The sequence below is a fragment of the Heptranchias perlo genome, chromosome 8 (genome assembly GCF_035084215.1).
Source record: "Heptranchias perlo isolate sHepPer1 chromosome 8, sHepPer1.hap1, whole genome shotgun sequence".
Taxonomy (NCBI): domain Eukaryota; kingdom Metazoa; phylum Chordata; class Chondrichthyes; order Hexanchiformes; family Hexanchidae; genus Heptranchias; species Heptranchias perlo.
In genome coordinates, this window is record NC_090332.1 from 27,271,517 (window position 1) to 27,299,481 (window position 27,965).

General features: G+C 41.0%; 1 protein-coding gene and 1 long non-coding RNA gene across 13 annotated transcripts in view; one reads left to right on the forward strand and one right to left on the reverse strand.

Annotated features, from left to right (window-relative positions):
- Positions 1-21,229, forward strand: part of LOC137324497 (transcriptional-regulating factor 1-like) — a 217,217-nt gene extending 195,988 nt beyond the window's left edge. For 11 of the 12 annotated variants that reach the window (XM_067988840.1, XM_067988838.1, XM_067988841.1 and 8 more), the window contains 4 exons: positions 1,301-1,414; positions 16,776-16,949; positions 19,397-19,599; positions 19,787-21,229. In XM_067988840.1, the coding sequence (XP_067844941.1) occupies positions 1,301-1,414; positions 16,776-16,949; positions 19,397-19,599; positions 19,787-20,090 (795 nt within the window). In that variant the 3' untranslated portion in view covers positions 20,091-21,229. Of the gene's footprint in view, positions 1-1,300; positions 1,415-16,745; positions 16,950-19,396; positions 19,600-19,786 lie in introns of those variants that run through there. The other variant, XM_067988849.1, reaches the window with a different exon arrangement.
- Positions 1-27,473, reverse strand: part of LOC137324498 (uncharacterized) — a 95,896-nt gene extending 68,423 nt beyond the window's left edge. Inside the window, exon 1 of the long non-coding RNA XR_010963641.1 lies at positions 27,374-27,473. This is a non-coding gene — a long non-coding RNA (uncharacterized lncRNA). The remainder of the gene's footprint in view (positions 1-27,373) is intronic.
- Positions 27,474-27,965: the final 492 nt, after the last annotated feature.

Genomic DNA, 27,965 nt, shown 5'->3' on the forward strand with positions numbered 1-27,965 from the left:
TAACATTACAAAACTTCTAGCCACCAAAATTCTCACTTTCATGTCATCCACCTACAAAATACACTTTCTCTCTGTTCCCCTAATTTCAATCAGTGTATTCCTATCCACTGTTGCTTTGCTGCTCCAGTGCCGTGATATTTAAATGGCAACTCTCCCTCCAATCTTCAGTACTGGTGTTGTCTGTGGATTTTGTGTGTGTGTGTGTGTGTGTGTGTGTGTGTGTGTGTCCAACCTGCTGTGCTGTCTGATTTTAAATCAACAATTACAAAGAATATACAGCACAGAAACAGGCCATTCGGCCCAACAGGTCCATCCCGGTGTTTATGCTCCACGTGAGCCTCCTTCCACCCTTCTTCATCTAACCCTATCAATATATCCTTCTATTCCCTTCTCCCTCATGTGTTTGTCTAGCTTCCCCTTAAATGCATCTATGCTAGTCACTTCAGCTATTCCTTGTGGTAGCGAGTTCCACATTCTTACCACTCTCTGGGTGAAGAAGTTTCTCCTGAATTCCCTATTGGATTTATTAGTGCCTATCTTATATTTATGGCCCCTCGTTCTGGTCCCCCCTGCAAGTGGAAACATCTTCTCTACCTCTACCCTATCAAACTCATTCATAACCTTAAAGACCTCTATCAAGTCTCCCCTCAATCTTCTGTTTTCTAGAGAAAAGAGCCCCAGCCTATTCAATCTTCTCTGATAGGTATTACCTCTCATTTCTGGTATCATCCTAGTAAATCTTTTTTGCACCACCTCCAGTGCTTCTATATCCTTTTTATAGTGTGGAGACTAGAACTGTTCGCAGTTGTCCAGGTGTGGTCTTACCACGGTTCTGTACAATGGGAGCTTGCAGAGAAGTTGGGAGAGAAGGTAACAACAACAACTACTACTACTTGTATTTATATAGCACCTTTTATATATAGAAAAATGTCCCAAGGCACTTCACAGAGGTATACGGTAAAAATGTAAATTCCAGTGCCAGAGGAACAGAATAGCTTTGGAATGCACTGTTGTGTTACTGTGGGTCCACTGTCTTTGGCAAAAATGTGTTGTCAGGAGGGAAACCTGATGGAGGATATAACATGCAAATAAGATAGCCACCCTTTTAGTCTCAAATAGGGATGTAAATTTCTACTTTTGTATAGGAGTATATATAACGTGCATCTACAACTTGTTCCTATCACGGTAAACAAGCTCTGTTTTAAAGGTTAATGTAAAACCTCTGTTAGTAAGCAAACATGTATGGACTATGGAATTCTCATTGTAATGCAACACAATTAACTTTGTTACCTTAATACAGGTAAAGTCAAAGACAATGGCACAGTGTGTGGAATACTACTATACTTGGAAAAAAGTCTTGCGATTAGGTAGAAAACACAGGACCCGCCTTGCAGAAATGGAGGCAGAGGGAATGGTGAGTAGCAATCTGAATATAAAGGAGGAAATGATCACATTTTTACCAGGCTTGAAAACACGTTTGCCAACTGCTTTGTTTCAAACTGAGCATTTCTTAATCAACTACCATTGATTAATCAAGCAATAGTAGAACATTTATGTTAATTAAAATATAAGCAAGATATGAAAATATACAGTTTGTTTGGTCTTTGCTAAGAAGAGGGAACTGAAATTTGTATGTTGGTTTGTAATCTTGTATCTGAGGAAATAGCACTACTGATTGGCATCTATATTTTAACTACACTACATCAGTCCTGTTCCTTTGATAAATGAAAGAAATGAATTGCACTAACCAGTTGCTAAGAACAACCACATTTTTTGTTGACCTAAATTATCAAGTTGACTTTACATGATTGTTTATCTCTTAAAATTACCTTTTGAATTTTCTTTGCCCTTTCTTTCCACTAAAGACCATGAAATTTGCTTCTTCAGGAGGGCATAGCAATCAGTGCAAACTTTAGCATTGTTACTGCCAGTTCTGTTCTAGTCAGTGGGATGCATGTTCCTTTTAATGGGAGGTGGAAAATTGGCTAGGTCAGATGTAACCACCCTCCTCCTTGGTAACTAACAAAAACGTGTATTTATTTATCACCTTTAACATAAAAATCATCCCAAAATATTTACATTGGGTGGGGGGGGTGGTGGTGGGGGGAGGAAAAAAGGAATACACAAACAAACTTCAAGTCATGATGCCAGATTTAAGAGAGGTAAATGAAAGCTTGGTCAAAAAGATGGGTTTTCAAAAGGTTTTTAAAGCTGGAGAAAGAAGTGGGGAGGCGGAGAGATCTGGGCAGGGAGTTCAAGAGAGTAGGGCTGAGGTGGCTGAAGGCTGTGCCACCAATGGTTGGACTAAGACAAGGAGGATAACCCTAACCCTAACGTACAATAGGCCAGAGTCGGAGAACAAAGAGATGTGAGAGCAGAGATAATACGGTGTGAGGCCATTGAAAAGTTTTAAGATACAGTCAAGGATTTTAGATTTCATCCGTTGGAACGTAGGAAGCTAATCAATGGAGGTCAGAGAGGATAGGAGTGATGATACTTAGTTTGGGGCATAATATGGGCAACTCCAATTTGAACAAGTCATTGGAGGATGGGGATGGAAGGAGGGCATTGGAGAAATAAAGTCTACAGGCGACGAGGAGTGGATAAGCATTTTGGTAGCAGTGGGGCTGAGGTAGCAACGGAGGGCAGTATTTATTGAGGTGCAAGTAAGTGATCTTGGTGATGAATAACATGTGAGATTTGAAGCTCAGCTCTGGGTCGAACAAAACACTAAAGTTTCACTCTGGTTCAGCTTCAGCAGGTGGTTAAAGTGAGGAATGGAGTCAGTGGCAATGTTTAAGGTCAGGACTGAAAATGATAGCATCCATTTTCCAGTGTTCAGTTGGAGGAAATTTTGCCTCATCCGCAAGTAGATGTCAGGAAGGTAGTCTGACAGCATAGGGGTGATCATGGAGTCAAGGGAAGTGGTGGAGAGACAGAGGTGGATGTCATCAGCAAAAACTGGGAGCTGACCCCATAATGATTCAGTAATGATGCAGGTGATATCACTGCGGGGCAGCATGCAGATGAGAAAGAGAATGGGGCTCGAGGATAGATCTGTGGATTCTCCAGAGACGAGGATGTGTGGGAGGGAAGAGAAACCATTGCTGGTTGCATTCAGACAGTTAAAAATGGAAGCATGGGAGGACAGTTCCACAGAGCTCGAAAGTGAAGGAGGGTGGTGCTGCCAACCATATTGAATGCTGTGGAGAACAAGGAGGGATAACCTACTGCAGTCATAGTCATTTGTGACTCTGGACAGAGCCGTTCCAGTGATGTGAGCAGAGTGGAAGCTGGACTGAACGGATTTGAACAGGAAGTTTTGGGAGAGATGAACACAAAACTAGTAGTCGGCAACATGTTTGAGGATCTTAGAAAGGAAAGGGAGGTTGGAGATAGGGCAATAGTTGGAGAGAACGATTGAGTTGAGGGTAAAATTTTAAGGAGAGTGCATAATGGTTTGGAAAGGGAGAGGCATGATCACTGAGTAGAAAGTCATCTACAATTTCAGCAAGCCTGGAGGCCAGGAGGGGTAGTTGAATGGTTAGGGAATCAAGGGTTGGGTCTCAGAGAAGAGATGAGCTTGAAGAGGGCGGAGGGTTGGAGACGAGAGAGGAACTGATGTACGGTAGGAGACGAGGAGGTCAGGAGCAGAGTTGGGAAAGTAGCGGCAGAGGCAGCTGCATGGATGGAAACAAAGCAATCCATGAGCTGTTTGCATTTGGTATTGGAGGTGAGGGGACAGAGGGAAGAGGTTGAAGAAAGCCGTTTATAATTGAAGACGAGGAGCTGTGGGTTGCCGTTGCCCTTGCCCTCCAGGAGGATTTGGCTGAGCAGAGCAAGACAGGATTTGCTCAACATGGTCATGCCAGATCTGGTATTGAATGATGAAACTGGTTGTGCACCAGGTATGCTCGAGTTTGTGGGCTGAGACTTAAGAAACCAAAGATGGGTTGGTGATTGAGACCTCGGAAGTGGATAGGCCATGATAGATGATGAGATTGAGGGGGGCAGTGTGTGTGGAAGAGTTTGTGAAGAGCGAGACTGAGTAAAGATAGGAGGGCAGAAAAGTCAGAGGAGAGGGGGTAAGGGAGTTTAGGTTTTGGTTGAAATTATCAAGCATGAGTAGTTGCTTGGTGCCGAGTCTATGGGAGGATATCTCAATAAGGAAGTCAGTGTGGGTCGTGGGAGGGTTGTACACAACGAGGATTTTATGTGAGAAGCAGGAGGGATGAAGTGGGTGAGCTGCCTGAGGAAGGAAGCCTCTGGGCGGGGAGGCAGCAATACATTGAATTCTGGTTTGGGAACCAACAGGGGAGCTAAGCTTCAGCTTGGTGCCGGCAATGGATAGAGAGAGGCCAGTCCAGGAGCCAGCAGAAGAGCATACTCCAATTCATAAGCCAGAGGACGCACAGTGTTTGATCTGGAAGCTGTCAGAGGAATGGGGAAAGATCTAGCACTAGCTAATAAGGAATGTTCCACTTTTCCTCATTCCGAAGATTCTTAACCTTTGACCACCTTATTGGGAAATGCATGTTGCTTCTCCAAATGGATTCTGTGTTTTGGGTTTTTTTTGTTACTCTAAGTATTGATGTAAATTTAGTTTAAATTTAAACAAATAGCACGTTGGAACAGATTGAAGCCAACTAGTGTCTTGGTATTGAACTGAGCATGGTAAAGCAGGAGGAGCACAGGATATATACTTTGGTTTATTTTCAAAGCTTTATGTAACCGTTCAGCCACTACATTCTACCCAATTCTCTGCACCTGGATCCTCTGTTCTCCCCTCCCTGCTTCCTCCTCAAAACCTTCCTCTTCAACTGTGCCTTTGGATTTGCTATCCTAGCCCCTCCATGCCTCTCCCTTTTTCCCATGCTCCCTGTCCAGACCTATCCTTTTCATAGAATCATAGAGAGGTTACAGCGAGGAAGGAGGCCATTTGGCCCATCAAGTCCATGCCGGCTCTATGCAAGAGCAATCCAGCTAGTCCCACTCCCCTGCCCTATCCCTGTAGTCCTGCAAATTTTCCTTTCAAGTACTTATCCAAATCCTTTTTGAAAGCCACGATTGAATCTGCCTCCACCACCCCCTCTGGCAGTGCATTCCAGATCCTAACCACTCGCTGTGTAAAAAAGTTTTTCCTCATGTCACCTTTGATTCTTTTGCATTTTTCTGCATTAAATTTCATTTGCTACGTGTCCACCCATGCCACCAGCCTGTCTATATCCTCTTGAAGTCTATCACTATCCTCCTCACTTGTTCACTATACTACCAAATTTTGTGTCATCTGCAAATTTTGAAATTGAGCCCTGTACACCCAAGTCCAAGTCATTAATATATATGTCCTCTGGTTCTTCACCCTTACGCCAATGGGAACAGTTTCTCTCTATCTACTGTGTCTCGACCCTTCATGATTTTGAATACCTCTATCAAATCTCCTCTCAGCCTTCTCTGTTCCAACTTGGCAGGGGGATGGGATACAGAGTGGAGCTACAATAGGGGGTGATGTGCAGCCAAATATAGAGAAAAAAACAAGTCAGCTTGGAAGACAGGGCAAATATGTGAGGGCAAGGCTGGATGGCATCTATTTTAATGCAAGGAGTCTTGCGAATAAGTTGGATGAACTGAAGGTGTTGATAAACACATGGGAGTATGATATTGTTGCAGTCACAGAGACATGGTTGAGGGAGGGGCAAGACTGGCAGCTCAATATTCCGGGGTACAGAATCTTCAGGCGAGACAGAGGGGGAGGTATAAGAGGAGGGGGGGTCGCAATATTAATTAAAGAATCAATTACTGCCATAAGGAGGGATGATATATTAGCAGGTTCCTCTAATGAGGCCATATGGGTGGAGCTTAAAAACAAAAAGGGGGCAAGCACTTTGATGGGAGTGTACTATAGGCCCCCAAACAGTCAGGGGGAGATAGAGGAACAGATATGTAGGCAAATCTCAGAAAATTGTGCAAATAATAGGGTAATAATAGTGGGGGATTTCAACTTCCCCAATATTAACTGGGATACTCAGAGTGTAAAAGGCTTGGAGGGTACAAAATTCTTAACGTGCATCCAGGAGAGCTTTTTGAGCCAGCATGTAGAAAGTCCTACAAGAGAGGGGGCGGTACTGGACCTAATTCTAGGGGATGTGGCCGGCCAAGTGGAAGAAGTGCTAGTAGGTGAGCACTTTGGTGACAGTGACCATAATTCGGTGAGATTTAAGGTGGTCATGGAAAAGGATAGGGAGGGGCCGGAAATAAAGGTTCTAAATTGGGGGAAGGCCGATTTTAATAGGATAAGGCAGGATCTGGCCAAAATGGACTGGGATCAGCTGCTTGTAGGAAAATCCGCATCGGAGCAATGGGAGTCTTTCAGAAGGGAGATTGAGACCATACAATGGCAACATGTTCCCGTAAAGGTCAAGGGTGGTTCCAAGAACTCCAGGGAACCTTGGATGTCAGGGGATATACGAGAATGGATTAGGAAAAAAAGGAGGGCTTTTGGCAGATACAAAAGGCTAAAGACGGAGGAAGCCCTAGAGGAGTACAAAAAGTGCAGGGGGATACTTAAAAAAGAAATTAGGAGATCAAGGAGGGGCCATGAAATAACACTGGCAAGCAAAATAAAGGAAAATCCTAAGATGTTTTATAAGTATATTAAGGGTAAGAGGATGACTAGGGAAAAAATAGGGCCCGTTAGGGACAAAAATGGCAATCTGTGTGTGGAGCCGGCAGATGTAGGAGGGGTTCTAAATGAATTTTTTGCATCTGTTTTCACTATGGAGAAGGACGATGTAGACATAGAAATACTGCAGGGGGACTGTGATATACTCGAACATATTAACATCGAGCGGGAGGAGGTATTGGCGGTTTTAGCAGGCCTAAAAATGGATAAATCCCCAGGCCCGGACGAAATGTATCCCAGGCTACTGTGTGAGGCAAAGGAGGAGATTGCGGGGGCTCTGACACATATATTCAGAACCTCTCTGGCCACAGGGGATGTGCCAGAGGACTGGAGAACCGCTAATGTAATACCATTATTCAAGAAGGGGAGTAGGGAAAAACCGGGGAACTACAGGCCAGTGAGCCTAACATCAGTGGTAGGAAAATTATTGGAAAAAATTCTGAAGGACAAAATTAGTCTCCACTTGGAGAAGCAAGGATTAATCAGGGATAGTCAACATGGCTTTGTCAAGGGACGATCATGTCTGACTAATTTGATTGAATTTTTTGAGGGGGTGACTAGGCATGTGGATGAGGGTAACGCAGTGGATGTGGTATACATGGATTTCAGTAAGGCCTTCGATAAAGTCCCCCACAGGAGACTGGTCAAGGTACGAGCCCATGGAATCCAGGGTGCCTTGGCACTTTGGATACAAAACTGGCTTAGTGGCAGAAGGCAGAGGGTGATGGTCGAAGGATGTTTTTGTGACTGGAAGCCTGTGGCCAGTGGGGTACCACAGGGATCGGTGCTGGGTCCTTTGCTGTTTGTGGTCTACATTAATGACTTGGATATGAATGTAAAAGGTATGATCAGTAAGTTCGCTGATGATACAAAGATTGGTAGGGTGGTAAATAGCGAGGAGGATAGCCTCAGTCTGCAGGACGATATAGATGGGTTGGTCAGATGGGCGGAACAGTGGCAAATGGAATTTAACCCGGAAAAGTGCGAGGTGATGCACTTTGGAGGGACTAACAAGGCAAGGGAATACACAATGAATGGGAGGACCCTAGGCAAGACAGAGGGTCAGAGGGATCTTGGTGTACAAGTTCACAGATCCCTGAAGGCGGCGGAACAGGTAGATAAGGTGGTAAAGAAGGCATATGGGATACTTGCCTTTATTAGCCGAGGCATAGAATATAAGAGCAAGGAGGTTATGATGGAGCTGTATAAAACACTGGTTAGGCCACAGCTGGAGTACTGTGTGCAGTTCTGGTCGCCACACTACAGGAAGGATGTGATCGCTTTGGAGAGGGTGCAGAGGAGATTCACCAGGATGTTACCAGGGCTGGAGCGCTTCAGCTATGAAGAGAGACTGGGAAGATTGGGTTTGTTTTCCTTGGAGCAGAGGAGGCTGAGGGAGGACATGATTGAGGTGTACAAAATTATGAGGGGCACAGATAGGATGGATACTAAGGAGCTTTTTCCCTTCGTTGAGGGTTCTATAACAAGGGGACATAGATTCAAGGTAAAAGGCGGGAGGTTTAGAGGGGATTTGAGAAAGAACTTTTTCACCCAGAGGGTGGTTGGAGTCTGGAACTCACTGTCTGAAAGGGTTGTGGAGGCAGGAACCCTCACAACATTCAAGAAGCATTTGGATGAGCACTTGAAATGCCATAGCATACAAGGCTACGGACCAAATGCTGGAATTTGGGATTAGAGTAGACAGGGCTGATGGCCGGCGCGGACACGATGGGCCGAAGGGCCTCTATCCGTGCTGTATAACTCTATGACTCTATGAGAACAACCCCAGCTTCTCTAGTCTGTCCACGTAACTGAAGTCCCTTATCCCTGGAATCATTCTAGTAAATTTCATCTGCACCCTCTCTAAGGCCTTCACATCTTTCCTATAGTGCGGTGCCCAGAACTGGATACAATACTCCAGTTGTGGCCGAACCATTGTTTTATAAAGGTTCATCGTGACTTCCTTGCTTTTCTACACTATGCCTCTATTTATAAAGCCGAGGATCCCGAATGCTTTTTTAACACCTTTCTCAACCTGCCCTGCTACCTTCAACGATTTGTGTACATATACCCCCAGATCTCTCTGTTCCTGTACCCCTTTTAGAATTGTGCCCTTTAATTGATATTGCCTCTTCTCATTCTTCCTACCGAAATGTATCACTTCGCATTTTTCTGCATTAAATTTCATTTGCTACGTGTCCACCCATGCCACCAGCCTGTCTATATCCTCTTGAAGTCTATCACTATCCTCCTCACTTGTTCACTATACTATCAAGTTTTGTGTCATCTGCAAATTTTGAAATTGAGCCCTGTACACCCAAGTCCAAGTCATTAATATATATCAAGAAAAGCAATGGTCCTAGTACCGACCCCTGCGGAACACCACTGCACACCTCCCTCCAGTCCGGAAAACAACCGTTCACCACTACTCTGTTTCCTGTTAGTTAGCCAATTCTGTATCCTCTCTGCTACTGCCCCTTTTATTCCACGGGCTTCAATCTTGATGACAAGGCTATTATGTGGTACTTTATCAAACGCCTTTTGAAAGTCCATATACACCACATCAACTGCATTGCCCTCATCTACTCTCTCTGTTACCTCATCAAAAAAATCTATCAAGTTGGTTAAACACGATTTGCCTTTAACAAATCCGTGCTGGCTTTCCCTAATCAATCAAGTGACTGCTAATTCTGTCCCGGATTATCGTTTCTAAAAGTTTCTCCACCACCGAGGTTAAGCTGACTGGCCTGTAGTTGCTGGGTTTATCTTTACGCTCTTTTTTGAACAAGGGTGTAACATTTGCAGTTCTCCCATCCTCTGGCACCACCCCCGTATCGAAGGATGTTTGGAAGATTGTGGCCAGTACCTCCGCAATTTTGACTCTTATTACTCAGCAACCTAGGATGCATCCCATCCGAACCAGGTGACTTACCTATTTTAAGTACAGCTAGCCTTTCTAGTACCTCCTCTATCAATTTTTAGCCCATCCAGTATCTCAACTACATCTTTCTTTACTGAGACTCTGACAGCAGCATCTTCCTCGGTAAAGACAGATGCAAAGTATTCATGTAGTACCTCAGCCATGCCCTCTGCCTCCATGAGTAGATCTCCTTTTTGGTCCCTAATCGGTCCCATCCCTCTTCTTACTACCCGTTTACTGTTTACATGCCTATAGAAGACTTTTGGATTCCCATTTATGTTGGCTGCCAGTCTGTTCTCATGCTCTCTCTTTGCCCCTCTTATATTCTTTTTCACTTCCCCTCTCAACTTTCTATATTCACCCTGGTTCTCACTTGTGTTATCAACCTGACATCTGTCATACGCCCCTTTTTTCTGCTTCATCTTACTCTCTCTCTTGTCATCCAGGGAGCTCTGGCTTTTGTTGCCCTACCTTTCTCCCTCGTGGGAATGTACCTGGAATCTACCCGAACCATCTCCTCCTTAAAGGCCGCCCATTGTTCAATTACAGTTTTGCCTGCCAATCTTTGATTCAAGTTTACCCAGGCCAGATCTGTTCTCATCTCACTGAAATTGGCCCTCCTGCTATTGAGTGCTTTTATTTTAGAGTGGTCCATGACCTTTTCCATAGCTGTTCTAAACCTTATGATACTACGATTGCTGTTCCCTAACTGTTCCCCCACTGACATTTGCTCCACATGGCCCGCCTCACTCCCCATAACCAAATCCATCAATGCTTCTTCCCTCGTTGGGTTGGAAATGTACGAGTCAAGAAAGTTCTCCTGAACACACTTCAAAAATTCCTCCCCCTTGTATTCTTACTATCCCAGTCTACATTAGGATAGCTGAAGTCCCTTGTTATCACTACTCTATGGCTTTTGCACCTCTCTGTAATTTCCCTGCAAATTTGCCCCTCTATATCCTTCCCACTAGTTGGTGGCCTATAGAATACACCCAGTCGTGTAATGGCACCTCTATTGTTTCTTAACTCTAACCAAATAGATTCTGTCCTTGACCCCTCCAGGACATCCTTTCTCTCGAGTACTGCAATATTCTCTTTAATACTGCCAAACCCCCTCCTTTCTTTCCTTCCCTATCTTTCCTGAACACCTTGTATCCAGGCATATTTAGTACCCAGTCCTGCCCTTTTTTTTGCCAGATCTGCATTATCGCCATGACATCATATTCCCATGTGGCTATTTGCGTCTGCAGCTCACCAACCTTATTTACCGCGCTTGCGCACATGCGCTGTAAACCAATCTTAGACTTTCTTGTACTCTCTTATCCACCGAATACTGTATTATTTCTTATTCTAGTGCTATCTTTCTCTCCCAATCCTTTGTGCACCTTGTTTCTCCTTTCCAATGCTACATCCAGGTGCCCATCCCCCTGCCAAATTAGTTTTCCTCATCGTAAAGCAGATATCATTCTGCATTTGAGGGTGGCAATAAGCAGTTTGCTGTTGTAGTATCAAGTTTCTGAAACTTTTGTAGCTGCAGCACAATTTGAGACAATGTCTGAATTTGTTACAGTAATAAGATTATTTTTGGAAGATAAAGATACTTTACAGATTACCTTGGCCTTTCTGTGAGCATGTTCAAGTTTTGTCTGTTTTTAACTGGAAAACTTGAAAACCCATAAAAGTTGGGGGGAAAGCATGTTTGTGTAGACATTGGGTGAGGACCAGATCAGGCTTGGCCATGCTCCCCTTCTCCAATAAGTGAAATAACCCATGTCACTCACTGTCTAGGTCCGCACATGAGAAATGGCTATTTGAACACAGTACATGGAGATTAGCTGGTGCTCATGGAACAATATTCCAGCAATAATCAATACTTTCAGGAAACGAGGGGAGAAAACTGAAGGAACAAAAAAAAGCCTTTCATTCAAAGCATTTTATTACTCACTGATTCACTAGCTCCTCCTGTGTAATATTAATTGAATTGCTCTTGAACAAGAAGAACCTCTCCTTCCAAGAGAGTGGGAAGCAGTAGAAATCAGTGACTGACACAGATTCAGGCCTAGAAATTCGTTGACGAAGAGCCTGTTTTACGGGCATAAAACGGGCACCTCAATCTAAGCCTCAATGATGGATGCCGTGCGTGCGCAAATTCCGTGGTAGAAGTTTACCACCTGCCATATTGGTAAATACCTGAAGTATAGGTGTCCAGGAGCTGCGCATGAAACAGGCATTAGGCCCTTGTTTCAGGACCCCTTTCCGAAATTGGACTACCCTGAAGAGGGACCGCTGGAGGCCAACACCAAAAAGGTAAGTTTAAAAGAATACTTATCTGAACGGGGAGCAAGAGTGCTGCTCTTGGCTCCATAGCAGTCCCGACGACCGTTGCCGACCACCTGTGTACCCCTTCTCCCGATCACTTTCTACCCCGTCCTCCCTCCCAGGACCTACCTGCTGGCAATGCAACAACCTGAAATTTAAATACGCTTCGCTGGCGAGCTACCTGGGGAAGCGCAGGTCAAATTTAAATGTGGCTCGAGGCTTAATATAGTGTGCACCTCGGGCCTACCCGATTCGGCACGGGGATCGATCCATGAGCCCAGTCACGCCGGCAGGTTGGAGCTTTATAATTTTCCCCACTCTATCCTTTCCAATTATTGTTTTTTTGGGGGGAAAGAAACGTTTAGAGCTTTAATATCCTGTTTCAGCCATCATTGTATAGTTACTTCTGTGCGCCATTAAGTTTTTAAAATGTGATCTTGTTGGAAATTATTCTTATTCCAATTAGTGATTTTTATTTGTTACTTATAAAGCAACACTAGGCAAAGTGAAAGGTGGAGCGTATTAGAAAACTAAGTAAAATATGAATAAATATACAAATTTATATATCACTGTGCGTGATGTGAAATCTACACCAAAATTTTATCAGATTGCACAGTGTATGTACAAGTATATGTAGTTTCACACGTGTATCTGCATTTGTTTTACTGTAACATTTCCACAAAAGTACTTCAACTTTTTCCTGTAATAGCTTGTGATTCATTTTTTGCAACCCCATTCCAAGCCAGTTGAAGTGCTGCAATATTATCCATTAATGGTCATCATAAGTTACGTATAACAATGTAGATGTATTTTTGTTTGACTAAATTCCCAGGTCCTCAGTTCCTCTAATTCTTATTACTGATTAGATGTGAGATTAATTAATAAGGCAAGATGAACTATTCACATTTAAATGCTGTATTCTTTATTAAGTTAATTATGTACTTTCTGCTGTACAATAAGATCAATGTTTATAGATTGCTGCATTGTATTTTTGAGATGGAGAAAAAGGATATATTTTATAATTGTTCAGCTTTTGAGTTAGCAGATTGGTTATTAAAAGTATGCAAGGCTGGAATTTGCTAGAAACTCGCATCTACAGCGTGCGCCATTACTATTTCCAGGAAATTATGGCATGAGTGACTCGGGCCATTACATACGCCACGGGAAAAGTTGCTGGGATGCCCGTGAAACTTGACTAAATAGTGAGAATTCCATTTTCATAGCTCTGTGTCCCCTCCCCACCCACCCCTTATAAAGTCAATGGTGATGTCCAATTTGCTGGATTAACACTACTTTGATCATCACTGTTACTTAGACTGAACCAGAACAGCATTTGCGACGTGGCAACGGTGTGATTTATTGCTCCAAGATTGTTTTCCCTTAAATAAAAACGTCTTTTTATTGAGCTTTGCCGATTTATTTAGCTAGTGCAAAAATAATCTTTTGGACATTCTAGCTGGCCGGTAAGTTTCCTGTTAAATGGAATTGAATTTTTAAAAGCCATTTAATGTTTGCATCGATTCACTGATCTTTGGTCCCTTAACAATGTCAGTCTCTAATTTTAACATGGAGTATCGATCCAAATATTTGTTTCTTTTGGAATTCATATTGATAAATACATTCAATTCCATATCAATGGGATAGTGCATCAGTAAATTTTGTTGAGGGAATAAATGTTAAATTGTTCTCTTTGAAGAGTTAAGATGACTATTGGAGATCATGCTGCTGCTGCTGCGCTGAATATAAAGGCAGGGATATCCGAGAAATGAATTAAGTAATTCCTACAGATCTTGAATTTAATTTTGTATATATTTCCCCTGCAAAAACACAGGACATGTGCTTTGAAATGAATTTGCTCACCAACATCTGAAAACGATTACATTCAGAAGCCTTCAGTTAGCTCTGGTATCTGCAGCCACACGTGCCAGGAATAACTTTAGAAAACAAAATAAAAATCGAACAAGATTTGTGGTGTATTCTCAAAACGGGACTCAAGGTCGAATACGCACTTTTGTAAACAAGAATAAAAAGTGGATGAATAATGCGATACAGTTCAAGAGATCAGAATTGATATCAAACATTTGTCAATGGCCGTCAGTTGCCCCACTTCCAAATCGCAATGATCCTCGTTGTGGTGTATTCTAATGAGATCTCCAGAAAATGTTGGTGTAAATTCGCTACTGGAGGATCGGGGCGCGCAACGGCCTAGCTCATGGTGCTTGGGGCCATATGCGCCATTCCAGAAAATTCAGGGCATTAGTTTTATCACTCTCCTGATGGCTTGGTCTGGCACTGAGCCTTGTGGACTAGGAAGGTCCAAGGTTCTGTCTCTGGTGTGGGATGAGAGGGATGATCTCAGAGTTAATCTCCACCACTGCTCTGCCCATTGGATTTCCCACCAGAAGTGATGGGTGATGTTCAGTATAACTACTTGTATGTGGGTGGGCATACTGAAATGATATTTAAATGACGGAAATATATCATTCGACATATTGCTTGTCATTTGACCCATACAAATGGTGGCACGAGACACTGTTTGCCCCTTGCGTCAAGTGTTACTGTGGCGGTGGGGAGGGGAAGAGGTTAAATTTTAAAATCCAGCAACCTATGCAGTCAATTGTAGAGTGAACTACTTGTACAGGTCACAGTTCCAGAATTAAAAAACTTTTTTTTAAAAATTATTCCGAATATTCCCAGCAATTCTGAGATCACCAGCTATGCTAAGCTGCAACAGGCTCCAATGCCTGCCCCAGTAAATCTCTGCTCCCACTACTGATTGACTCCTTGGTGGAGGCCAGTCAGCTTTCCAAAGAAAAAGATCGGTTTGGATTGCATTTTTGTTTTAGGTGGAACTCTGCAAAAGAGAAGATCTGTTCCTAAATGTCAGTGATTTGATCATGTTGGCCATCGCACCAGAGCACAATCCTGTCCTTGGCTGATATTCAGACTTGCCATTTCTAGCAGGAGTTGCTGGATAGTGATCAGGAGTGAAAACGTTGACTGATGTGTTTCGTTTGTTTTTCTTCTCCCTTTCTCGCTCAGTCACACTGAAACAAAGTGCAAGGCACAACCAAGGTTGAAAAGAGTAGGAGAAAAGATGAGGTAAATCAAGAAATAGTAGTTAGGTAATCCCAAACTACAATCAGCTAATTTAGCACATGCCAGGGAAAAAGCAATCTGTGACCTGCCACTCTGTAACTCAGTGTATTGTAGCTCCAATGAGTCATAAAGTCACACTACCAAAACAGACATTATCATTTTTTTAAAAAAACACTAAATTAAGATTACGTTTTTTTTAAACTTGGAACAATATTTGTCAATTTGCCTTCATTCTTTTTAAAAGGTACCTTTTGAAGAATCTCAGCCTAGGATTTTGCTGACAGTTATAAACCACTTTGGTTTGCTCACAATTTATTAAGTCATCTGAATTGTCAGACTGGTGCCTGGTTTATAAAAGACATTTGAATCACAAGACGAAATTAGAGCTTTGAAATCATTCATTCTGTGGAATCTATTCTCGATCCAAATAAGCATTTCTTACAGAAGAGGTTGCTTAGCAGTCTGCCTGGCCACTTTATGACTGCCATTTTCTGTTGGCTCAGATTCCTACAGTGGAGCTCTGGTTCCTGTTGAGATCCAGCAGCATCCAGTTTCGCCTGAAGAGATTTATTTCGGTTTCAAGTGTTTTGCATATTCCTGACTCCCAGTAGCTGAACTTTCTAACTTTCATCCTGCATTAAGCTATTAGGATAATTGGCAAAAGAACCAGAGGGGTGATGAGGAGAATTGTTTTTACACAGAGAGTTGTTATGCACTGCCTGAAAGGGTAATGGCAGCAGATACAATGGTAACTTTCGAAAGAGAATTGGATATATACTTGAACAAGAAAACTTTGCAGGGCTATGGGAAAAGAGCTGGGGAGTGGGACTAATTGGATAGCGCTACCAAAGAGCTGGCCCAGGCATGATGGGCTGAATGGCCTCTTTCTGTGCTGGAAATTCTATGAATCTATGTATGCACAGGCTAACGGTTAAATTTGACTGAGAATCTGGAGCATGGCATTACAACCTGGCATATAGATTGACAGCAACACAAACAATGACCAACGTTACACCAACTTTAAAATCAATAAAAGAAAATCACCAACCAGTTGCACTGAAATAAGTAGCTAGGTTATAATACATAAACTGCACATATATAAACTGCAATCACCAACAGATTAATCAAGTGACCAGCCATTTACAGTAGCCTATAGGGTTGTGTTTTTCTTTCAACTACTTTTGAAGTGCTGTAATTACTCCTACGTTCGTATGTACATAATTAAATTTAGAAAAGGTTGAGAGCTGTAGTTTGATACTAATTAAGAGAATTGTCTCAAAGTTGTGGCTTACTCTCTGTTCTTGATTTTCTCGCCTCCTTTCCTGAAAGTACTCTCTCCTGCTGAGGTGCAGTTCCATAGGCTCTGACAGCTGTCAGGTACCTCACCCAAGTGGCTATTAATCATGTGTGAGGTTAGCTTCTTTAAAGGTGGCTTGAAGTGAAAAAAGATTAACATCCTATTCCTTGGTATCTGGATAAGGAAAATACTAGAAATTCTGCTTAAATGAATTATTCAAGGATCAATCCTTCTTTGCAATGTTTATCAAAGGGATATATGCCACTATGCAAACCCCATTATAACGCACTGGCCCACAAATTGGCGATTTCATGCCAATTGCCAAATCAAGGTTTGAGCCAGTGTCACAAACCTTGATTTCAACTCTAGTATTTCACAAAACCCACTGTACAGGTCTGTGATTTGACTAAATTTCCTTTTTCTCTTAACAGTGAATTATGGTTTCTGCTCCCTTTCTATAGTTCAGTGATGAGGATGAAGAGTTGGAGGATGAGGATGAAGACGACAGAAAATCAGATAAAGATGAGGAGAACACAGAAGTACGGAAGTCCCCCTTGCCGCTACAGATAGCTGTTTTGGAGCAGCCAGTTGTTCAGGGGCCTACATTTATGTGTGAAATGCCTAATTGTGGTGCAGTAAGTATCATCAGTTGTTGGCTTCAAGATATGCTGAATGAGATACAGCCCACTAAATTATACCTCCAGGGAATTCAGGTGCCATTCATGTTCTTCTCCCTCCCCCCCCCCCCCCCCGCCCCCCTTTCTAAGAAAAAAATATTTTATAGCCCGCAAGAAGATGGCCGAGTTCAAACCTATTGGTTTCAAAAACTGGGGAAAAAATTGAGTTCAAAATGCTCACCCTGCCTTGAGTCATGTAGAGGGATTGTGTGCCTCAAATAGCCAACTGTTTCAAAATCTCTACTTTCATGCAATCAGGAGATGCAGCAGAAATCTCTTTCACTTTAACTGATGCAGCCTCGCGTAGCCAGAGGTGCATTATGGGGCACTCTCAGCACAGGGATGTTTGGATCCCCACCCGATTTCTAGAAGCAGACATTGGACCTACCAGAGCTGCTTCTGGTACAACAGTAAGCAGTTTGAGGAAACAAATGAGGTCTAAGAATTCTTTCTGCTCACCCTTTCATTATAAAGTTTGATTCTGCAAATCTGAATAATTTAACACTTTAGCTGTATTCCTTTGTTCAAAAAAAACACTATTCAAATCTATCACTGTTTACAACTCTCGTACAGACAATATTGCAGGATGGAACAATGATACCATCTGCTGGTCAGACCATTTAAAAACATCAGTACCTACAAAGGAAGCGAATACGGGATATGTGCATAACTTCTTCATTACCGCAGCCCATTTTAGTCTCTGACAACAAACAGCATAAAAAGAAAGACTTGCATTTGTATAGCATCTTTCACGACCTCAGGATGTCCCAAAGTGCTTTACAGCCAATGAAGTACTTTTGAATTGTAGTCACTTGTACTATAGGAAACACGATAGCCATTTTGCACACAGCAAGGTCACAATGACCAGATCATCTGTTTTTTAGTGATATTGGCCAGGACACCAGCAGAGCTCCCCTGCTCTTCTTCGAATAGTGCCATGGGATCTTTTACATCCACCCAAGAGGGCAGATGGGGCCTCGGTTTAAGATCTCATCTGAAGGACTGCACCTCCGACAGTGCAGCACTCCCTCAGTACTGCACTGAGGTGTCAGCCTAGATTATGTGCTCAAGTCTCTGGAGTGGGACTTGAACTTCTGACTCTGAGGCGAGAATGGTACCAACTGAGCCAAGGCTGTCATACATAATGCGATGCTCAATGTTCTACTGCTGCTTGAATATCAGTCTGCCAAATTTCAACAGGTAGTGCCATGTTCTGCTATGCTTTGAAAGGAAAAGCAGATTTTGTTAAATTGCATTGTGCACTACGGGCCAATAATGCATCTCCTGAGCAGCAGCACTGGCACAGTGCAGGTGCTATATGCGCTGCACACACATGAATTAGCCTCAGCAGATAATGTATGGTCAGAGCATTTGCATAATTTTCTGTTGCTTTGCATATGTCGCTCATAACATGCTGTGAGCGACAGGGCCAGAATGTTGGGTGACTGCAGCAGCCAACTTTGCAATTTTTTTAGCATGGAGTGGGGGCAGGGAAGAGGGTTGGGGAATGGCCCTGGCTAGTGAAGGCATTTGGCAGGTATGACTGGGAAATTTCTGACGCAGCCCCCCTTCAGCAAATGTGTTGTGTTGTGCAACTGCAGTACTGCTCGGGCAACTGCATAATTTAAGTGCAAGCATTGGCCTTGGTCATAGGCTTCTAGATTCCCCATTACATTTGTGCATCAGATGCCCATCATATAAGCCCCTACGTAAGCTCATCCAAGAAGTACTGGTGAACATTTTGAATGAAGGCCTTTTTTTCCTACATAACAATCACTGCAATCCAAAAGTAATTTGTTCTATGAAGCACCTGAAGATATTTCAACAGCGCCGTGTAAATGCTGCAAGTATTTTTTATATAGGTTTTACTCTATACACTTTATAGGAGCACCATCTTTTTGGAAAATTTAGGGCATATTGTAACCTCACAATGAGCAGACTTTTTTTTGGTGTTGATGTTTGAAAAACATGAGAGCATCGCTAAAAGTAAAAGACTCTTTCTTTCCCTGGAATACCATGATAATCTTTTAATAGTGCTTTTTAGACTGAACAAAGCGTCTGGGGTTTTAAAATTATAATTTTTCATACTGTACATGTGGTAGATGGTAACATAGAACATACACATTCCTTCAAAATAGTTGTTGGAGTACTCATTTGTTTGTCTGCAAGATTTTAAACAGATTCCATTCCTGATCACTAAACCATTTTTCTCTTTCTACTCTAAATAGTTTATCACAATGGTCTCCTTAATTATTTTTTTAATGTAGTGTATTTAAGACTAAAGTTGCAGACCTTACCGAAAAACTGAAGAACTTTTGTATTGTTGAAATGACTTAGTGGTCCAGCATGGTATAGGATGAATAAATTGAATCTTTTATTTTCACCTTCCCCAATCTTTCTTTTAGATATTCAGCTCCAGGCAGGCTTTAAATGGTCATGCACGTATTCATGGTGGTTCAAACCAAATCCCAAAGCAGAGTTCTGCGGCTAAACTTAAAGTGGGAGGACCTCAGTCTGGCTACACGTCTGTCAAGAGTTCGCCTGCACACAGTACGGCTAGTGGTGAAACAGATGCTGCTACAATTTTCCCTTGTAAGGAATGTGGAAAGTAAGTTTGACAGCACTTTTTTTCCCCTAAATGTCTCCTGCATTTTTTAAATTAGCTGCCCATTTTGCATAATTTCATTCTATTTTATCTTAGTTTCATGTTCAGATACGGAAAAAAAATTAATAACCTATGCTTTCCTGCATTTTACTGAGTCAGCATAGTTTTACAAGTTACTTTTATGTTTCAGGATGTTCTACAAAATTAAAAGTAGAAATGCTCATATGAAAACTCATAGACAGCAAGAGGAACAGCAGCGACAGAAGGCCCAGAAGGCCCTTGCAGTTGCTGAAATAGCAACAATAGCCAGGCCTGCTACACCAATGGCACCTATGTTACTTCATCCAGACCATATGAGTATGGTAAAGCAGCAAATGGAAGTGGAAGATCATGACATCATTCAGGAGTTAGATGATGTGATGGAGGAATCTGATGTCATGGATACAGACCTACTTTTAGATGGGGAAGATGGAGAATTTCTCCAGGATGACTAATTGTAAATCTGTTTTATATAAAATAAAAAATATAAAGTAACTCAATTACAATTAATTGAACAAAATTGCTACTTTTTCTAAGTCATCAGGAAGTCCTAAGGCTAGTTCAAATGCAGTATGCAAAAGAATCCCAGGAGACTTGCACATAAATAAAAGTGCTCTTGACTTGCTTTTTTGTCATTTATATGATTACATAAGGCTAAACAAAGCCTTATGGACTTTTATTTTCCCGCTCAGCTGCTTGTTAAAAGTTACTTCGAAGCATTGAAACCAAACGGGTTTTTTGCTAAAGAAAAAAGTTTTTGTCTTGAGTAAAAGTTTCAGAAATTAAATTGTCTACTTTTCTATAAAACAAAACAAAAAAAAGCTGTAAATAAGGTTCAAAATTATATATATTTTAAAAGAAAGTCAAATCCGATTTGTTTACGGATTTATTTAACTGCTGTTTCTTGGTGTTATCTAGCAGGTAGGGTGTAAATACTTTATATCGCAAAATTCTATTATGAAAGCAAAATATTTTTGAAAGTAAAAGTGTCAAAATGACTGAGATGGCAGATCTTCACTGGGGCTGTTTTCTGTTATTATGATGATGTACAGAGTTATTAAAGCTTTATTTTATAAATTTTGGGGTACTGTTAGTGGCCAAATTGCATGCCTTTTACTCCATAATGTAATTTATTTTTTTTAATTGCACTGTAAGTGTTTTTTCTAAGGAGTGTATGGAGACCTTTTCATACATTGTTATCTTATTTCTGCTATAACTGAATGCAGTGTATTTGACACGTTATGAATGAAGCACTATGTATAGACAGTGAATGACTTCACTTTGTAACATGCTTTTGTTGTATATGCAAAAAAAAAACCCTTTAGGAAGATTTCTGTGCCATGTCCTTGGGAAGGCTGCATAATTTTTAAAAAGTGATGGCATCTTTAAAGTAGGCAGTATTTTCTTGTGAATTTAATACTCACTTTCGCAACGAGTAAGTTGTGCTTGAATATGTACCCATGGTTTTTTTTTTAAAATGTGATGGGATTAATATTGATTTTTTTTTTCCTATTAAACTAATCAAAGAAAGTGATTTTTTTTTTATTTTTCTGCCCTCCAGCATTCCTTAAATAAAAGTTATTTTGAAAGAGAATTCCATTATGCACGAGGGTGCTTTTAACCTATTGACTAAATTCCTGTAATCAGTCTATGACATTTAATGTATTTGTGATATCAAGATTCCTGGCATCCAATTCACCCTAAATCAGGCAATAATCAGACAGATGACCCCAAGATCATAGCTGTTGATACCAGACAATTCCTTGTGTACTCAGACTTCACAAATATTTCTTCCATGACTTTGCTTTATAAAATTTTTTAATAGCTGTGTTGCCTGTGATGGTTTGGTATGTAAATGAATTGGTATGTAAATGAATTGCCTAGTATGCTGCTGAGCCATAAGTTTTAGGGAGCTCTCTGCTTAGTTCTCTGATCTGGCCTGAGATAGTTGATCTCCGCTGAGGCAGCAGTGAAAACAATGTATCCTTGGCCTAGGGAAGCAAAAAAAAAAGCCGGGATTTCTGCTTCTGTTTGTTGTCTCCTGCTGGAACATGTGTAAGTGTATGCACAGAATGAAGACATGGTTGGGCTTGGCTCTAATGCCCTCTACACTTGAATAGTTTGTTGACACTTCCGATGTGGGCTCCTATGTGAAGAATGGCTACATTGGGTGACAATTGTAAACAATTTTACAACACCAAGTTATAGTCCAACAATTTTATTTGAAATTCACAAGCTTTCGGAGGCTTCCTCCTTCCTCAGGTGAATGTGGAAATGAAATCCTCGAACCCTTCGCATTTATAAATCATTGGGTGACCTATAGCAGTCAGCACTTTCAGGAAAGGAAAAGAGAAAATTAAAAAGATGAGATACCTGAAGAACAGACCTGTTCACTGTTAGCTGCTTTTATTGCTTTCGTGTGGAAGAGTGATATTATAGCACTCCAGATGACTATGTTCCTTTAGCAAGAAAATGCACATATATGGGAACATCACTTTGCATAAAAACTGAGTATCATCAGTGTCCAGAAGAATTTGGTAACAGAAGACACTTCCTACTTTAAACAAGAATCCTGCTAGTGCATCCATCTCCTGATTTAGGTGCCAGTTAAGGGAGGGGACAATACATTAGACCCTTAGGAATACTCACTTGTTGCATGTGCAGAATTTGAGAGGAAGGGACGGAGATTTCAAGGTTGATGCGGGTAATGTGCGACAATTGAAAAGTAGCTAAGACAGTAACTTGTGGTATGTTTGCACATTTTTAAAAAAAAACACTTGTTCTACCCACACAAGAGACACAAGTCATTTTACAGTCATTCTAATCATTCTCCCCAACTCACGCAGCATCCAGAGCCAAGAGAGAGGGCTAAGGACCTTCTCTCAGGCTTCCACCAAAGCTCTTCAAAACTAGCCACTAAGAATAGCAAAAACGTCTTGGAGTCGCTCTAATTTGTCTTCTTTCCTTATGTGGAAGTGTTTAAAATTGGGACTTTGCTCTGTCGAGCATAGCTATGAACAAAGTTTAGTTAGAAAAACAAGTCTTTTACACCAGTTGCCATGTTGCGACCTGGTTCCTCCTTGGCCCCACCCCACAACCTCTGGTACTGCCAACATTGGGATCCAAGGTGGGAAAGTTGGCAGCAAAACAATGAGACTTGGGCAGGAGACGAGAGGAATAGCACAATAGGTCCCGAGGTTGGCTACCTTCGCTATACTCCCTGTAGACTAAAACTGCACATGGCATATGCCTGCTGACACCCATGGCCACAAACAGGCATACTACCACTCTGCCACCAGAAATTAGAGCTTTTATGGATACATCACACTGCCTACATTTTTATAATGTGGAGATGCCGGTGATGGACTGGGGTTGACAATTGTAAACAATTTTACAACACCAAGTTATAGTCCAGCAATTTTATTTTAAATTCACAAGCTTTCGGAGGCTTCCTCCTTCGTCAGGTGACGAAGGAGGAAGCCTCCGAAAGCTTGTGAATTTAAAATAAAATTGCTGGACTATAACTTGGTGTTGTAAAATTGTTTACATTTTTATATATTACATAATCTATTTACCACACAGCCAATGGGGAATCTAATTTTTATTTATATAAAGAAAGCATTTTAATATTCTAAATCTGAATTCAAGAGCCAAATGATTCTGTGAACATATGGTCCTTTTAAAACGAACTATTTGGAAGGATTGAGTTCGCATAGCGGGTTAGCACACTTGTTTCACCCATATCCTGGATTCAAAGCCAGCCCAAACTGACTCTTCAAGGTGAAGCCTTAAGGACCCTTTTGGCATCTTCTAGTAGCCATGACCCAGAGTACAAAACTCCCTATAATTTAGCAGTCTCACTCAGAAGCCACAAGCATAGCTTCTATGCTAGATGCAAATAGCACATTAACACATTTGAGGCAGAGTAGCGATCTTTGCACTGAGGCTGGCTATGCTATATGTGACCTGTAAGTGCTTGACGCTTATATTAGTTTACTGATTTGTGAAACTTCCCTTCTGCATTGCTAATGTTATTCTCCTTAATGAACACAAAATCCCCATCAAGCTTACCACTTCTGTTTGCATTTTGGCAAAATTATACTCTGATTTTAATGCTGAGCATTGGTGTTTCTGCCCAATAAGATTCACTACAGTATTTTTCAACATTATGTCTGACTTATTTTTACTGTTACCCAAGTATTCCTCATTTTATTTACCAGTCTGTTTCTCTTGTCTTCCTTACTCTCCACTGAGCTGTTCTACCTATTTTAATCCTAGTCTGGCAAATGTTTTGCATTGCTTTATACAGTGATGCGCTAAACCAAATATTTTATACAAAAGTTTGGTTTGAAACTCCTTGGCATGAACTACATCCCAATCAGCCAAAAATTGAGACTGCAGAGCGACATTCCAGAAAAATAGAGTACATCACAAGCCTCTGAAGAGTGTAAGTTCTCAGTCTAGCCAACATTCCTCCCTTAACCAAAACTACCAAAGTAAACCTGATTAATTGCTTACTTATCTCATTTGCTGTTTGTGGGACTTTGCTGTGCACAATTAGCTTGCTGTATTTCTCTAAATAATCGCAGTAATTGCACTTCAAAAATAGCTATTTGGTTGTGAAGAGCTTTGCGACATCCCGAGGTTGTGATGAGATGGAATGTAAATGCAAATTATTTCCTTTTACCAGTTTGTTTTCTTCTCTTAAAGGCAGTGACTTGTGCTAGGATTTTGTGTGCTTTGCATGAGTTCAGCTGTCTTTCATTCCTTCACCCAAGTGGCCATTTTTCATGATCACTGGACAGAGTGTTGGCACACTGCTCAACTGTAAAAGCACCACAGACCCGATATCTAGACGATCACTAGCCAGATACCTGGAAAATATATTAAGGACCATGGAAAGTTTTTTTCTTCACTCTCCTTGGGGTCACTGAGGCTAATTGGGGTCGATCCGTCCTTGCCGTAGCTAACTCAGCTCAGAGCAGTGACTAAATCTATGACCTTCCTGGTGTGTATGACTCTGTTCCAATTCACACGTTATCAGGGAGGCATCAAGTATGTGCTTAAGTATTAAACATCCCCATCCACAAAACAAACTTAGCTCAAATAATTTTCATGTTTTAAGTAATTATTTTTACTGAAATATAAGACATGTACTGTCTAGTATAAACTTTACAAAAAATAAACCACCTTAGCATTAAACTATATGACAATTTATGGGCCCTGACTAAACTTACTGGTTTATTTTTTGGTAAATCATCACTCCCCACTGTGTGTCCTTTATATAGGTCACTGTTTATTAATTTCAGGAAACTGGGAAGTGTAATGGCTTTGAACACTAGGGCCAGGTTTGAATCAAACCTAAGAATGATGGGATAAAAGTCTCTCTGCTGGCTGTAAGTGAAATTAGGTGCGCATTCTCAACCCTCCATTGGTAGGTTTGTTTCAACACCAAAAACATGGATGCTTGGTATATGTATGTAATGGAAATGACACTTTGACGAAGTGTTCTGTAGTTGGAGTTGTGTAAAGAAAGTTGTAGACGGCATCTAACCCATGCCCGACCTTGGAATGCTTGATGCAGAAATAAAGTACAAAAAAGTGAAAATTCTTATCTTCCCCCATTTTCAGCATTTCATAATAAAAAAAAATTCTAAAATTTAAAGAAGTTGGAGTTAATTCAAAGAAATTACTTTCTGGTTTGGTTAATTCAACTATTCAGAATATTTTTGCAGTAAGCATTCCCAACCTGGAACATTAGTATATTCAGCACTGTCTTCAGTTCAGCTTTTAAGGTCAGTGATAATGCAGCATAAATGAGCCTATGGTCAACATCTGAAGCTCATTACAACTAAGAACTTGATCCAATTATAGATGTAGCTTAATATCTTCAGTCAGGGTCACCTTGTCCACAGTTACTTTTACTTCTGTGATCATAGAATTTTAAATGGTTACAGCAGAATCATAATCAGTACCTGCTATCTGAGAAAATGGGAGCAGTGGTTATGATCTGAAGTTGTTGCATTCAATGTTGAGGTTCTGCTGTAACCATTTACACCTCCTCTGGACCCATCTTTTGTTTATTGCCCTCTTTTGCCTTGCACTATCATCCCGTTTGTCATTTAATCACTCCTGCCCTCCACCCCATCACAGACCTTCCATTGTGTTCTTTCCTCCCCCCTCCCTCCCTCCCTCCCCTCCCCCCAAATTTCCCTGGCTCTGTACTTGCTTGTAAGTTATTAAATCTCTAACTTCTTCCAGTTCTGATAAAAGGTTGTCGACCTGAAACATTAACTCTGTTTATCTCTCCACAGATGTTGCCTGACCTGCTGAGTGTTTCCAGCATTTTCTGTTTTTATTTGCTATCCTAAGTATGCCACTGGGCCCTTCCATGCAACAGCAGGAGATATTGGGCTAGAATTTGCTGGCAAAATAACGGCAAGTTTAATCAGTGTGTAAATGGTCCAACAATTTGTGGTGATGAAGTTGCGAATCACCACAATTTGCTGGACGATTTGCAACACTTCGCTGTTAGCCTCTCAAATGGCAGCACGCTGTCAACATCCCCATGAGTTTCAAAAATTTGCTGCATATGCACATTAATTGCCAATTAAATTTGCCGCAGAAAGTTAGGGCTGCTACTAAAAAGGTTTGGGGGGAAAGTAGTGAAATAGGATTAGAGTAAATAGCTCCAGTGTGAAGCCATTGGGTAAATGGCCTCTTTCTGTGCCAAATTTTCTATGATGGGTGGCTCATCACATTCAATGTTCAGATAAAGTGAAAAAATAAGTGGAATGCTGGGATATGTAATAAGTATAGTAGACTATAAGCTTCTGGAGGTTATGCTGGAACTTTACAATGCACTGGCCATATCTCAAAATAATGTACAAATATTAGAGAGAATACCAACAAGGCTAATCCTGAGTGTGAAGGGGATGAGATTTGAGGAAAGACTAGACACGATCAAGCTCTAATATCATATCAGCTTGTTTTAAGTCCTGTGGAACTTCCCTATTGTCCAGTGATCCCTTCATGACTATAACTAGGGCACCCACAAATTCTCTTAAATAAAATAAATTCTCTTCACTGTCTCCCTTAGAACCATGGACTATATGCCATCTTTTAATTTGTCAAATACCTCTGCGTCACAGACTTCAAAGAACACTGCACAAATTGAGCAGCAAGTTGTTGTTCTCTTTGATTAATATTTCTATGTCATTTTCAGTTTTAGTGCCTCTTTATCTTTAAGAATTTTAACTTCCTAACTACTCTTTTAGTATTATAATACTGGAAGGATATTTTATTGTAATTAACTTCTTTTACGATCTTCATCACGGGGCCTTTTTGCTCCTCCAGTATTTTTTTAACACATTTCCACAATTTCCTCTTCTCATCCCATAATTCAGCTCTTTTCCTTCCAGACGTTATATATTCTGCTTTTCCCTTCTCATTTTTTTCACCCATTTTGGATGTTGTCTAGTTATTTTACAATTCTTGGGCATAATTGTTATCGTACATGTTCTATAATTGATACATTTCTCCTCAACTGACTTTTCCCTGTTAGTTCACCCCCTTATTCCTTTGAAATTTGCTTTTTTAAAGTCATGTATCTCTTTTCTGGTTCAGAAACTGTTACATAATTCTTCCTTCCAAAATAATAATGGGCCAGAACTTGCGCACAGCGACGTGGCGAGGCTCTCCATACATCTTGTGGAAAAAAAGGAACGAATATACTTACTGCAGAGTCCACGATGTCAACTTTCTCCATCTTGAAGTTTTCTCAAGCTGTGCATTGTCAAATCAACGTCAGTTTGGGACAGACTGCGGGAATGGAAGCCACGCCCACAGAATCTGTCAGGAAGAGAAGTCACACCCACAAGCAGGCAAGTAGAAATCATTCATTTAAAGTAAACTTCTTTAAATAAAAATTTAACTTTTATAAAAAGCCAAGCAAATAATTGAATTTAATTAAAGAGACAGAAGTTAAAAGTTTAAAAAAATTTTAACTTTTTAATTTAGACATTTTTTAATGAAATGATCAAAAAAAATTACAATAAGAAGTAATATAACATTCCATATTTTTTAATTTAATTTTTAGTTGTTTCATAGTCATTATTAGTCATCATGCTTTTAAAAAGTAGTGCAGACCTGGTATTTTTCAGCGTACCTTTTGGTGGCATATTTTCGTTTCAGCTGGGCAGGTGGTTAAGTTTACAATTGTTCATTGATTTGAGTGATTGTAGAGTAGCATGCCCCTTTAATTCGCTGCTGTCAAACTGCTGGTGAACCAGAGAGCAAGCTCACAATTTCCGGGTTTTAGTGCGCATGTG